Source organism: Astatotilapia calliptera, chromosome 17 (assembly GCF_900246225.1).
Source record: "Astatotilapia calliptera chromosome 17, fAstCal1.2, whole genome shotgun sequence".
Taxonomy (NCBI): Eukaryota; Metazoa; Chordata; class Actinopteri; order Cichliformes; family Cichlidae; genus Astatotilapia; species Astatotilapia calliptera.
Genome location: NC_039318.1, coordinates 2,177,452 through 2,192,146, shown reverse-complemented (window position 1 = coordinate 2,192,146; position 14,695 = coordinate 2,177,452). Strand labels below are relative to the sequence as shown.

General features: G+C 40.6%; 2 protein-coding genes across 2 annotated transcripts; one reads left to right on the top strand and one right to left on the bottom strand.

Moving 5' to 3' along the window:
• The first annotated feature begins 493 nt into the window (after nucleotides 1-493).
• Nucleotides 494-10,105, top strand: LOC113009781 (uncharacterized). The gene is made up of 19 exons (XM_026148314.1): nucleotides 494-823; nucleotides 908-966; nucleotides 1,043-1,103; nucleotides 1,665-1,825; nucleotides 1,915-1,979; nucleotides 2,087-2,180; nucleotides 2,884-3,147; nucleotides 3,394-3,684; nucleotides 3,818-4,069; nucleotides 4,411-4,725; nucleotides 4,803-4,924; nucleotides 5,491-5,704; nucleotides 5,795-5,947; nucleotides 6,083-6,273; nucleotides 6,859-7,010; nucleotides 8,068-8,325; nucleotides 8,649-8,802; nucleotides 9,550-9,679; nucleotides 9,965-10,105. Coding segments are annotated over exons 1-19 (3,063 nt in total). The 5' UTR covers nucleotides 494-821; the 3' UTR covers nucleotides 10,090-10,105.
• A 1,077-nt stretch (nucleotides 10,106-11,182) lies between these two features.
• Nucleotides 11,183-14,642, bottom strand: LOC113009422 (uncharacterized). The gene is made up of 6 exons (XM_026147699.1): nucleotides 14,327-14,642; nucleotides 14,133-14,204; nucleotides 13,923-14,041; nucleotides 13,791-13,851; nucleotides 13,606-13,700; nucleotides 11,183-12,164 (listed from the first exon to the last, which is right to left on the bottom strand). The coding sequence occupies exons 1-6, from the start codon at nucleotides 14,360-14,362 to the stop codon at nucleotides 11,183-11,185; spliced, it is 1,365 nt and encodes a 454-aa protein (XP_026003484.1). The 5' UTR covers nucleotides 14,363-14,642.
• Between the last annotated feature and the right edge of the window lie 53 nt (nucleotides 14,643-14,695).

The following is a 14,695-nucleotide window of genomic DNA, read 5'->3' as shown; positions in this document are numbered from 1 at the left end:
AAATCCAGAAAATTAGTAAAACCTGCTTTTTTTTCTTTTTTTTAAAGTATGGGATTAGATAATTTTCTTGTTTCCAGTAATAATGATTACAGTGTGATATTTCTTTTTGAGTTGCACCCAGAGTTCAGACTGTAGAATCACTTATATGACGGAAGCAGTTTCTCGTGTAATTTCACCATCAAACATATAGATGGTATGGTTTTTTTTTTTTCAGATTAACCCTTTTTTGTTTCAAAGTGTTAATTACTTAACATTCTGACGATAATTGATTGTAGTAATATGTTATTATAAATAAACGAATGCGTATTATTACAATAAAGCTGGAAAGCAGAATATAAGCAATTAAAATAATCTCCAGCTGTAACATATAAAGTGATGCACTACACATTAATGAATCGGTAAGTATGACCCACTTGGCTTCACCTGTTGAGACATTTATAAAAAATCCTGGAAACAGACGTGTACATATCATATCCTTAACCATAGCGGAGTGTCGACCAGCGTGCGCGATGGCAGGTCGCTGAACAGGAGATGAAAACATTTGCACATTTGCAATCAAGTTGTGTAATCCTTCGTGGTCTTCCCCTCTGCATTAGCACATAAAGAATAATACAACGTATCGCTATTGGTGCAATACTAGGCGGGCTTTTTCTGTTTCTAACAAATAAAAAAGACTTTTTTACGTCAGTAATCCGTCACCGAGGATCTGAGCAGGTGAGCTGAAAGTGCACACCTGTCACTTATTAGCAGCCTGCTGATTCAAGCCCCGGCCTTCTTTTAATAAACGCGACCTACTTTCCTTTGCTGGATTTCCAACGAACATGTAAGGAAATAACTTATCACTACCGGTTCATACAAACTTATCTCACTCAAATTCAGCGGATTCATATGCTTCTAATATTTTCAGGAACTCCTTACAGTACTCGTTCGTCTTCTTCATCCTGGTGCCTCATGTCATATCGCTCGGTGAGTTTGGTTGCTGAGGTAAAATGGTGAAAATAAAACGTGACATCTGGAGGTATTCTCATCGACTTTCTTCCAGGACGCTGCAACGATATTTCCTTCTCGTTGTGTTGGATGAGCAAAGGGAATGATCTGGACAGGTAAACGTGATTCATAGATTTGCATAATCTCCCCCTGTGCTGTTCAGAGACCTCAGGACAAATGTAAAAGGGATGAAATAAGTATTTAGTTTCTTAAATAAGTTGGTAGTACAGAGGTTTTAACATGAAAAATATGCGTCAGGTACCTTAATTAAAAGTACCTGTATTTACAGAACTGCATACATTATGATCAAATAATTCTTAATGTTTGTTTATTAAAGTTTAATGTAACAAATGTTTTTAAGGTCACTACAACCTCAAGAATTCATACACCAATGACAAAACGTCCCACTATTACATTAGAACTACTCAACTGAAGTAACTGAGTAAATATACTATGTTTAGTTTTGATCAAAGAGGTCTAATGAGCTTAGCCAAGATGACTTACTGTATTAGATGATAAAGAGAACGGCTTGTTAAAACTTCAAATGTGACCGGATCATGTTATGCTGCCCATGTCTGAATAAGGGTGACGATAAACAGGCAGCTATTAATCAGTCACATGGAATGATCATGTAATATACAGGAGAAAATTAGGTGTACTGTTTCCCATTCTTGAAGGAAAAATGGAGACATATGGCTCAATGGCACATCATTGAAATCCATCAGAAAGGTGGGCAAAGTGACTTCTGTGACTCTGTCGCCGGGTGTTGAAAACCAGCTAACCCTCCAATATGGTGGCTCTGTCCAGGCATGGACTCTAACAGTTCCCCAAAGCCCACGTAAGCAACATACCTTCTTAATCCCAATTTAATTTGACACCCCAACCTCTTGTTTAATGTTCCTTTAAATGTGTTTACCTCACCCCAAGGTATAAAGTTTACTAAAGTCAGAGGCCGAAAGCAGCCACTACAACATCCAACAAATGCCACTAAGGTACTTTTGACAACAACTTTTACACAGATGAGTGGTTATGTTAGATTTCATGCACAGTCCACCTCACTGCATAGTTTGATTGCTGTTTGGATCTGATCGTTCCTCAGGATTTCCTCAAGTTGTTGAGTCCCACTGAAGTGTTTGCATGTGAAAATGGAACAGTATACTTCCAACAGGAGGAAAATTTCTTCCTTGCTTTGGGTGAGTGTCGTTCCTATAGTTGCACTTTAGACAGCAAAACTGGGAAGTCACCTGAACCAGCTATGAAATAGTCCTTAGCAACAGAATTGTATAAAACCACAGGGTGTTATTTATACATGGTTAGTTGTTTCCTAATGTTTATACCCTGTATTTATAATAAACTGGTAAAAGATGCCAATTTTGTCATTTAACTATTAGCAAGAAGGTAAGTGACCATTACTGATGTTGAATATTCAGGAAAGGTTCTAGTCTCTTCTGCCTTGCATTGATGTTTGCTGCTAACTTAATCCAACCAGTATCTAACCAGTTGATATTTAAGTTGTTTGGAGACCACGTGACCTGTAGCTAGGCTACCCTAGCGTGGATATCATTGAAGTAAATGCTTTTCACCTCTACTCGAGCACTCAAAGCTCTTCATACAACATGTTTTTCACCTGTTCTATCTAACATTTGCACTCCAGCGAATGCATTGGAGGGTAACCTGGGCTTCAGTACCCAAGGATACTTAGCATACAGACTGGAGCAGCCAGTGATCAAACCACCAACCTTCCAAATGGTAGATGACCTGCTCTACCTCCTGAGCTGCAGCCACCCAGTTGTGCTGTAAAAATGTTTACCATTCAAACTATTATGATGATTAAGATGAACGTGTGCGTTACTGCTGCAGTTTTCTGCATCTTTAAAACTATTTTTTTCTCCTCAGGTCACACAATGCGCCTCGCTTGCAAACTGGTGTCCCGCAGTCCCTCCATGTTGCTGGTTTCCTGGGAGAGGAATCAACCAGATGTCATCTATAGTCACAATGTGACTTTGTACCATGTTGAACTAGGCTCCTATAACACGCATACTTTGGATGTTACCACTCACAACCACTACCGCTTCTCTGCTCTGGACCCCTGCACCCTCTACATGGCCTGTGTGGAGATTGCAGACACTCTCTCCTTAGCATGCCTCTCTACTATTACTGGTATGGACTAATGAGTGATGTTTAGTTAATTAAAGTACATTTGCAAAGGTTAAAGGCCTTAAATTCACATAACAACCTCTAGATGGCGCCAACTATGGGTTGTTTTTTTTTTTTTTGTTTGTTTTTTTTTTTTTTAACCTCAAAGCTTTTTGGGGGTTTTTTGTTTTGTTTTAAGTGACACTGCTATCAGTTGTTTTCAACACATGCTAAAACTGCTGCTGTAGCTCTTGTTCTGTTTCTCGTCAGATCCAGATGTTCCAGAGAACTTTGAGGTTACATCATGGAACAGCAGCAGCATATCTTTATCCTGGGACTGCCCTGTGAACAGCAAGTACTCGGTCTTCCTTCTCACTGCCTTCCACCTCAACGGTACAAACCACATCACAGACGAGGTCTCGTTTTGGCACAAAGATAACTTTGAGGTCAGCTTGTCTGACCTGCAGCCCTGCAGCAGAGTGAAGTTTGGCCTACAGACTGTTTGCCAGGCAGGAATCGAGTCCCGCTACAGCAAGATGGTCCTGAATGACGGAAACTCTTGTATGTGACTCACATTTTTGACCGTACTGGCACTCACTTATCTCCCTATAGAATAGCTTTTTTAAATTTAAAACTTCATGCAGAGTAGCTATTAGTTATCCTTCAGTGAAAGCCCCTTCTGCTTCTCCCTCAGTCCATTCCAACATTGAGGACTTGCGTCAAACATTGTTTGGCCCCACCAACTACACCCTGAGCTGGGAGGTGAGGAACACCTCTTCCATCTCCATGTTCAGAGTGTTTCATGAAGGTGTGCTGCAGGGTACTACTCTCATGAACAGCTACACTGTGAGGGGGCTGCTGCCATGCCAACAGTACCAGGCCAGGGTGGAGGCACTTTGTGGACATGGTGTGCTCATGAGTCCTAAGACGGTCACAGCACAAACAGGTAAAACATGACCTGTGTGCGTTGGCCAGCCAAGTTGTGTAACTGGTGGTGTTTGGCATTTAATAATGTAACTACTTCTAGTGTTAATGGGATTAATGAAATATTGAATTATAAGTATAATTATATTGTAAACTGGTAGTTGCCATACATTACTGAATTTAAAACGGCTGTCTCAGGATGGTTCAGTAAGTCAGCTAAAGACATGTTTGCTCTATTAGCTTCTCTCTATTTTCACTGTCAACTTATCTTACTGCTGCTATTTGTAACATGTTGGGCTTCATATGTATGATGTTATTTACTTGTCTTTGTGTCCTCTGTATTGATTCTGCATGTGAATCCAGGACCTTACGGTGTGTCTGAGCTGACGTACCACTCTAATGACTCTGCTGCTGTGTGGACCCCTAGTAGCCCACAGCAGCAAGCTGTGGGCTTCGTATATGAGCTGTCCCTGAAGAACGGCACCACCATCGACAGCAGCCGTGTGTCAGTCACAAAGCTACGCCTCCTCGGGCTGGAAGAAGGGAAAACTTATGTTCTCAATGTGTGGGAAGAATGTGACAACCAGCTGGAGTCTGAACATTCGCATTTGTTTTTCATGGCAGCCAATTCATCTAAAGAGCTCCATGTGAAGGCTGGTGGACCTGCTCACGACATGGGTTGGTTTGACATACCTTTATTTCAATAGTCTTTGATGTAAACCTTTACCCACTGTTCCATTTCCTGGTGTCTTTAGAACTAGAGTTAGATTATGACAACACAGGTCTCACAGTGGTTGTACCCTGGAAACTGCCTGAGGATCTAGACAACGGCACATCAGAAGCTAAAGATAAAATAGAGGAGATCTTCAACAACAAGGTGAGCAAAACATCAAAAATTAATATCAGCAGCTATGGACTAAAAACTCTGTAATTGGCTCATCTTAATTTTATACAATTCTGTATAAAAAGTGAAAACCCGGCTTAAAATATCTCCCACTCTTCTACATCTAATGTTAGCTAGGGTGCATAGTGAGAGGGAAAAACCTTAAGATGACAGATCTGAGTGTGCTAATTTACCTGCTAATAGTAGCTCTGTTTCCAGAGTAGTGAAAAAAGGTCAGCAACACCTTGTTTAGCTCACTAGACTCTCATCGGTCTCATATTTGGAAGTAGGTGAAGTTGTGCCAGAAATTTTTGCTTTTATGTTTTAATATAAATTTTTAGCTTTCAGGTTTGAGACGTTCATATTTAAAAGCTGGCAGACTGCAAGGTGCCATACATGAGTAACCTCACTCTCTATGCTTGCTATTCCATTTAAACTTTAAAACTTATAATCAAGGTTTTTAGTTTCTTATGAGGGTTACTGAATTTAAGGTTGTTGTTTCTTTTTGTTTTTTAAATTTATGATGACTTGCCAAGTTGAAACTTTGTATTGTCCTCCAGCTGCAGGAGCTATTGAAAGATAAGCCAGTTCGGATAAAGTTGGACTCTTTTGAACCTGCAGATGAGCCAGACAAAACTGAGATTTTCTTCAGGGCTTTTGATGCCTCCCAAACTAAAGAAAATGTGCCCGTACCTATTGAAGATCTTCTGTATTACACTGGCTCTCTAAATGCCACCAACATCACTGTTAAAGGTGGAGTCATTTACTGGGATGGTAAGTGTTGGTAAAAAGCTGGCTCAGCCCTTGCCAGTAAAAACCTTCATGTTTTTAGTGGAATTTTATTTTCTTTGCTTGCCTTGTTAGGTCCAGACCTGTGTGCTTCCAAACAGCCTTTATGTTCTCACAATTCTCTGTGCATCAACACTCTGGGCTCATATTCTTGTGTATGCCAGCATGGTTACTATGACGTCAGCTCTGTGACTGAGCGTGCTCCAGCTTCACATCCAGTCTGCCAAGGTACAGAGACCTCTCATCAATCTCTTAAACCTATGTATTTTATTTTAAAAGCTCATCCTTTAAAAAAAACTGCTTGTGTAGTAGTACAGCTGCTGATTTTTTGTTTTGTTTTTTTTGACCCTCGATTTCAAACAGAAAAAGGTCTCTTCAGCCGGTGTCTGGATAAATTGATGGCTGGTGCAATAGCAAAGCCCTACCTGCATTCTCGCATGGGAGGAGCAGTTGCAGTGAAGCTGAATGATGGTCGCTGCATTGTGAATGAGAGTGAGACACTGTACTACTTCCGTACCTCACGAAAAGTCTCTGAATGTGGAACCGAGAAGCAGGTGAGTAACTAAGCTCAGCAAGAAGCTCTGAAAGGTTTGTTTGCCAGACAGATTTCTTACCAATATTAAAAAAGACACTGTTAGTTTTCACTCAGTATCCTAAGTTGTCAGCCTAGCATACACCGGTGACCTCTGAATATTTGCCCTCGACAGGATTGATTGCACAGCATTATGTGATATGCATGTCATGCCACAGGTGAGGGATGGAAAGATTTTGTATTTTTGTGCAGTCCTAGTGATCTTTGTGTTGTAAGGCAAACGCATGTGGTGGGTGCCACTGCCTACCTCATGACTGGATATTTGCTGGATAATTAATGAATCATAGTCTGCATAAAGCATCCTGAGTCCTATAATCTTATTTAACAATAGTCTGAAAATTGTTGCTCTCCAAGTGATATGATGTATACTCAAATTAGGGTTTGTTTTCCCAACTTGAATGCATCTGTTTAGCTGTGTGCAGTCAAATTAGCTGAGTTTTACAATAATGGATTTAATTTTACAGTTTTCTTTCTTTCTTTTTCTTTTTTACTCCTTCCCCTCATACCTGTGGTTTGAGTTTTATTTCTGTTTGTCGGTTTTGTCTAGGTTAACAAAACTCACATCAACTTCCAGAATACTCTGAGTGTCACTTTGACCAAAGGGCAGATGATCAGCAGGCGGGACCTAAAAGTGGTGTGGAAGTGCGTTTACCCACGACATTATGTCCGCAATGCTCAAGTCAGCGTGGATATGGAATGGTGAGATTCATCAAATCTCAGTGTTTGTAGGAATATTCATACAATTACCAGTTTGGGGTTTAAGTAAATGCAACCTCACAGAAACTACAAAACATATTAGACTACATTATATACAAAAATTAAGCCAAAATGCAGAAGCAATGTGTGAAAACACTGTTAATGTTTCCATAGGGATTTAAAAATGTAAGACAACAGCAGCAAAGTTTGTTTCTCAAAGATCAATATAATCTTCTGATCTTTGATCAGTGGGAGCAATTTGAAGTCTTCAGTATCACAAATGGAAAGCATTCAAGATGTTTGCATATCTTCTCAGGAGTAGAATCTGAGAAGGTCACACTGCAGTGTTCAGAAACTGCAAAACGCCCAAGAGATGCATCTCAGACTCTACAGGCCTCAAAGTTCAGAACAATACAGTTAGGGGGGGAAAGGCTGAGCAGATATGACTTGTTCAGCCTTTTTGTAAATATGGAAGCATGGATTATGTTTACAAAACTCGTAGAACCAACTGCAAGACTTTAGACAGATGAAACCAAAGTTGGATGTTTTGCCATAATGTACACCCTTTGGAAGGTTGGTGATTTTGTCTAGTTATGTAGCCACAGGACCCGAGTTGACCATACATTCCTTACCAAATTATTGTAAAGACAAATATGAAGCCAAAAGTTTTACCAAAAAATGTCTGTTATTCCAGTTAAAATCATGTGTCTGAATATTTATTCCCCTGATGCATCCAAAATATGTTTTGTTGGCCTTAGATGAGAAACTCATTGCAATGAAGGTGAGGGGGGTAGTAGTAATCTTTAATGTAGGATGAGGAATACTGGAATACGTTTAAATTAAGAGGTTAAACCTGTTGGGAATGCTGTGGTAGTGCTTTCACGGGCTGTGCATGAACAAATCCATGCAAACTTCAGTGAAGTGAGGCAGGTGTGCTTTCTTTTTATCATAATGTACTGTAAATCAGGGCAACATGAAAGAAAATGACTTCTTAATTGCCCCTTGGGGATAAATAAAGTCTCTCTGATCCTGATTCAGCTCTCTGACTCTCTGCTTGTAGGCTCACTTCCATGACCTTGGTGGAGTTTAACTCGTCAGTGCACCTGGGCCTGAAAATGACCTTGTACAGGGATGAGTCTTACACAAACAGTTACAGGGATGCCATAACCCTGGAACTCGAGGACACACTGTTCTTCCAGGTGGCTCTGGAGACAAACAGCTCTTTTGCTGTAGACCTGCTCCTGCAGGTGAAGTCGTGCTGGACGACTGAGAGCATCGACCCTCACGACCCTACCCAGGGCGTCCTTTTGCAAGATGGGTATTCATGAAATCTCGTTTTATGTTTGACAACTAGGATCCATTGCTGAGCATGCAGCTGGCAATGAATGGGCTAGACTTTGAACATACCAAATACCTATTCCTCTTTTTTTATATTATTAGAATAAACCTTTTTAAAACTTTATGGTTATAGATATCATACTGTGTGCGTGTGTATGTCTCAAGCTTTCTCAGTTGCTCTGTTAAGTCTGGTTCCTCTGTGCCCACAGACTTGATGACTTTCAGAAGATACATTTTGAAAGGTTGGGATTGCTAAATCTAACCACACGCTTATGTTTCTTCCTTGTTGCGTATGCCTTTCAGTTGTCCTGTTGACCCCACTTTCCACTGGCTGTCTGTGAACGGTCTGGCACATAGAAGCAGGTTTTCCATTCAGATGTTCAACATGCCTAAGAAGTTACCTCTTTACTTCCACTGCCTGGCCAGCATATGTGGACATGATGAAGACTGTCGACTGGTAAAATGGCCAATTGTTTCAAGCTTGAGATGCACTTGGTAAAATAATGTAGTTCATCCATTTGATGTAAGTGTCTGGCTACAACCTGTAGTAACCTACTCAGACAAAAGGGACGGACAGGTGGGAACATTGTCTTGTTTCTGCCCCCACTCTGATTGTGTCTTGGCATGCAACAACTACTGCACGTGTGTGTCACTGCATGTCAGTCGCAGTGCATTTTGTTTCCTGCTTGGCTGTCATTATACTGAAACGACATTCATATAGTCATGGCTGTAAGTTTTGACAGGTTGTTTTTCATGCACTTTGCCACTTCAGTTTTTATTTGGAGTAGGACTCTTATTTTAGTTTGGTTTCTATGAATAGAGGAAAAAATATCTTTTTTTGTAAGTTTCCAAAACATTTATTGTGGAACATTTAGTTTGGATATTTTGACAAATAAGGCCACAGTGAGATTCAGCCAAATCCCATTTTGAGGTGGTCAGCTTTGCACTTGGATTTGATATCAGCTGTTGGAATCTTTAAAGTGCCGGTACACTCTGAAGACAAGAGCTCAAAGCTTTTAGGTTACAAAAACCTACAGGTACATGAAATTCCCTTAGGTGACCATTATTGCTCATTTAACATGCTGCTGTGGTTCAGTCAGATTGGTGTTAAATTTATTTACCTTATTCTATCCAGATTTCAGAAGTTTATTTGTTTGTTTTGTGTTTCTGCATGAGTCTAAAGTTGACTCTCATTCTGTTGCAGAAATGCACTGGCAAGCAGCACACAAAGAGGTCCGTGAGTCAAATGGAGAGTGAGGGGAAACACGCTGCTGTCGTGTCTGCTGGACCTTTGATTGTCAACACAAGAGTGAAGTCAGCTACACCGTCTTACTGTAAGCTTGTCAAGGGATCATTCAGTTCATTCATTCAAATTTAAGACTGAACTCTTAAAAGAATCTGCATCTGCTTCCATAACCGTTCTTAGATTACAATGCATCAATGCATTTCTGTTAGTTTTTTGTTTTAACTTCAATTCTACTTGGTTCATATAAAAAAGGCAGTCCTGATATACACTGTCACTGATCTTCTAATATGTCTTGACTTGCTGTGCATGTGTGTAGCTGTGTGTATTGTGAATACAGGGGTGATGAAATGAACCTATATCCATCTCTTTCCAGGGGCAGAGTACATGACTGTAATAGCCATTGTGGCTGGATCAATAGGCTTTCTGGGAGTAACGGTGCTCTTAGTGAGTGCTACCAAAGCAATCATGACTTACTATGAACAGCTACGGTCCCAATAAAGTGTCTGAAACAGTATGTGTAACTTGTTGTTTCCTGCTGTAAACTCTCGGACTGTTTCTCAAGTAGTTTGTACTTGTTCTCGCTAATGAGTTTGCACGCGAGTGTGGACTTCCCAGGAACACAGCGCGATCATTTTACAATTGGAACGACAGTGTACTTGATGACGTCTCCGTTCCAGAGTTTTTACTGCCTTCCCCTCTTACTTTAACTGTGATTAATATTTGCAATGGAAATTACACATGACATGAGAAAATTATACATGATGTAGTAGTTTTTTGTTTTTATTGTTTTTTTTTTTTTGTTGTTTTTAAAACAAAAACAAAACTACTATCTTAGAACTTTGACTAGAACTTTGGCAAAATTCACTTTTACATGTCATGTTTCATAATGTCTAACTAGAAAAATTTGTCAGATGAATGTTTTGGTGTATTTCAGCCCATGAAACATGTTTTTCACCAAAGATTTTAGCAATTCTAAAAATTCAAACTATTCAGCTATTAGCATTCACACTGCATTTTTGACAGGAAATGCATTTTATATACCAGTTTCAGTTACTGTTGTTCATATGTTATCAGAATGGGTTGAAATTGTATTAAATGAATACCATCAATGTGTTATCTTACTGGACTTGTGGAAGTATTTTGAGAACCATAAGAGACATAAATGTTTGAAAGGAAAAAAAATCTTGAATCTAGATGGAGACTCGTGTAGAAATGTGAATGAGTTCATAAAACTGGTCAAACTGTCATGGTGTGTTGTGACAGGCAGGTAGTAGGACCCAAACACAGGACTCTTAGGTGGAATGAAACTTAAATCAGCAGCTTTTATTGCTGGAAAAACATCTTCATTAGGGATAAATATCACAAAAACCTCAAAACTCATATAGCAACTCAACTGAACTCCAGAAACTAAAAACTAGGAAAACAAATCAGGAACTATGAACAAGAATTAAGTAAAGAACACGAAGGGGGGAAAAAACACCCAGCCCACTGAAAACTTAAGAAACCCCAAAATCATGAACAGCAATCATCAAGGAACATATTTACATATTTACAGTTACTGGAACACCAACACTGGGTCACAGTTTCAATGTCAGTCGGTGTCCTTTGGTCTGCAACAACAGCAGAGCAGACTTCTCAGTCTTTTGAAGAAGCCCTTTTTCTTCTTCTTGATCTGAAGGTCTTTGCACTTCATACTGGATTCGGGTTCAGGAAAAGCTTCCTCACAGGGAACATCAGGAACTGGCCCAATTTCCAAACGAGATCCTTTGATCTTATGCTCTTCGCCTTTAACACTGGATTTGGACTCTGCATAGGGTTCTTCACGGGGAACGTCAGCCACTGCCACACTTTCCGAAAGACCTTCAATCGTAAGGTCTTCAGCCTTCAGACTAGAAGAACTTTCAGAAAGAAGTTCCTCACAGGGAACGTCAGGCTCTTGCACACTTTCGGAAAGAGCTCCTTCAATCGTAAGGTCTTGAAAACTCAGACTGGATGCCCTTTCAGCAAGAAGTTCCTCACAGGGAACGTCAGGCTCTGGAACACTTTCTGAAAAAGATCCTTCGGCTGGTGGAACATTTGCCATTGAAAGACCGTCAGAGGAGCGCTCTCCATTTGTGTTCTTCACATCAGGAAGACTTGAAGGGGGCTCAAAGATTTCACATATCTGGATCATTGCTACATCAGCAATGGTCTTCAGCAACACTGGTGCAAAGTTTGCAACTTTGATAGACAGAATTTCTTGAGGAAATTTCTGCCTGATCTCCGTCAGGATGCTGTTGACCATATCGTCTCGGATGGAGCGGGTGAAGATGGCCTGTGTTTCCATCGCCGTGAGACTCCTGGAGACACGATCTAAAGTGGCCTTGGTGACACTCGTGGAGAGGATGCTTAGACTCTGGGAGGCCATGTTTAGGAGGGGACAAGGAGGAAGCTCCCAGAAGCTCTGGAGAACACGGGGAACTACCTCGATCACTACCTCCTGCACGGTGAGCAGTTTGCTGTTATGCTGTTCCTGCTGCTTCTCTTTTAGGATTTCAACGTAATCCTTCACCACGCTCAGGAGTTTAGGTGCTCTGTAGAAAAACATGATAAGAGGTATCTTTTAAACATATTCAAAGCATCACTTAAATATTGAAACACTGTAGCTGGACTGTTAACCCTGTAACCACCTTTGTATCATACATGAGTTTCTGAGACCTCGATCTGAAGTTCTCTGATGACTCTGCAATAGTCGGCCTCATCACTGATGGGGACGACAAGGAGTACAGAGGACTGACTCAAGACTTTGTGGACTGGTGCCAGCTGAACTACCTCCAGATCAACGCCAGTAAAACCAAGGAGCTGGTGGTAGACTTCCGCAGGCACAAGCATTCTCCACTGCAACCACTGAACATCCAGGGTATGGACATTGAGGCTGTGGACAGCTACAGGTACCTTGGTGTTCATCTGAACAACAGACTGGACTGGACTCATAACTCAGACGCCCTCTACAGGAAAGGGCAGAGCAGGCTGTACCTGCTGCGGAGACTCAGGTCGTTTGGGGTGGAGGGCCCACTCCTGAAGACCTTCTATGACTCTGTGGTGGCTTCTGCTATCTTTTATGGTGTGGTCTGCTGGGGTGGCAGCATCTCTGCTGGGGACAGGATGAGACTGAACAGGGTGATCCGAAGGGCCAGCTCTGTTCTAGGATGCCCTCTGGACCCAGTGGAGGTGGTGAGTGACAGGAGAACGGCGGCTAAGCTGTCATCCCTGTTGGACAACGTCTCCCACCCCATGCAGCAGACTGTGACAGCACTGAGCAGCTCCTTCAGTGGGAGACTGCGGCACCCACGGTGTGGGACGGAGAGATTTCGCAGGTCTTTCCTCCCCACTGCTGTCAGACTCCACAACAAAGACTTTAACTGAACAAACACACACATCCACACATGTGCAATAACACTAAGTGCAATAATCCTTTCTGGCATCGTTGTATTTTTACTCAGTTGTATATAGCATTCGTATTCTATTTTTATCTTATTGTATATTTTTATTCTATTTTATTCTACTGTATATAGTATATTATTTTATTTTATTCTGTACAGCTGTGTACTGTATTTATTCTTATTGTATTCTAATTTTTGCGTCATAACTTTTGCACTGTCCACTTCCTGCTGTGACAAAACAAATTTCCCACGTGTGGGACTAATAAAGGTTATCTTATCTTATCTCATCAACATGATCAATACTTGCTATAATTTCAAAATATTATGGACAAAAAAAGTTTTTTTTGTCTAAAATTAACATTGTCGTTAACAAAAAGTTGCCAAAAACACCCAGTGTATCAAATGTGATACAAAAAATATGATAAATACATGATAAAAGTAAATCATACACAACATGACATAGCAAAGAACTAATTTGTGGCTTTTGTTTAAAGGGTTAATAAACATCTCAGTTCCAAAGAATCTGAATTTTCTGGCTGTTTTTTGATGGGTTGGGTCTTACAGGGTTAATGACTGTATACATGTGACTCACTGAAATTTAGGAGGCACGGCCTCTGGGAACTGAAGAAGCATTCTGGCTTCAAATTCAACGTCCCTCATTTTATTGATGACGTTCACCGCCCACACCTGAAACAGAAAACACATTTACAGTGCGCTTATGTTTAAAGGTTATGTGAACATAATGAAAAAAAAGTCTTGTGGGTTTTCTCGTCTTACCAGCCTTAGAAGAGGTTTGGCTTCCTCTTCTTCAAAATCCTCTAATTCAAACTCCCACAGCCTTCAAAAGAGAGCAAAGCAGAGGTTTTACACGTCATCACAAACAGACTTTCAGATGTGACAGTAACTCACTGCTCTCTGAGTGTCTCCCTGCTCTTCTCCACCAAAAGATCTCTCAGATCTTCAGCAGTGAGGTTCGGTGGAATTAGATCTTCCTGCTGAAGTCTGAGAAACTCCGTCATAATCGCAATCTAAAAGTAAAGGAGACATTTAATCACCACCACTCTCAGAAATGACCTGATATTTTCTGTCAGCTTTGGTTTGCATGAATCTGGGTCTAACCTGAGTCCTGTAGCCCGGAAGATGCCAGCAGATCTTTACAGCAGTTTCATAAATCGGTGTGTTGAACAACACCTGTCAAAGAAATAGCAATTTAGTCATTGTTACTTAAAATGATTCTCAGTTTGTCAACTTTTAAAACTACAACAAATTCTTCAAATTATTGAAATGCAGTAAAAACTAAAACGGTCACATACCCTGATAGGTTTATAGATTCCTTGACTTGATTCCATTTCGACGTTTTCAAATCACAGTCGGGAAGAAAAACTTTAACTGCTCTCCAACGATGGCGTACGGGGGATCTGGACCTGAAAATGCTCTCAGCTCGGTGGTCTCGCACAGATGAGCTCTTTTGACAGTCTGATGTTTATTTATGTTTATTTATCTGAAGCCTGACAGCAGCTGGTATATACACAGCTTTGGATAAACTGGCCCTTTAAACAGCCCAGAGGAAGAAGAGACCTCTGCGTTATCAGTAGAGCCTAAAGCCAGAAGCACAATAATAATAATACTGTTAATATTATTTTTTATAGCAATAATACCCCAAATAATTAAGTCATTAACTA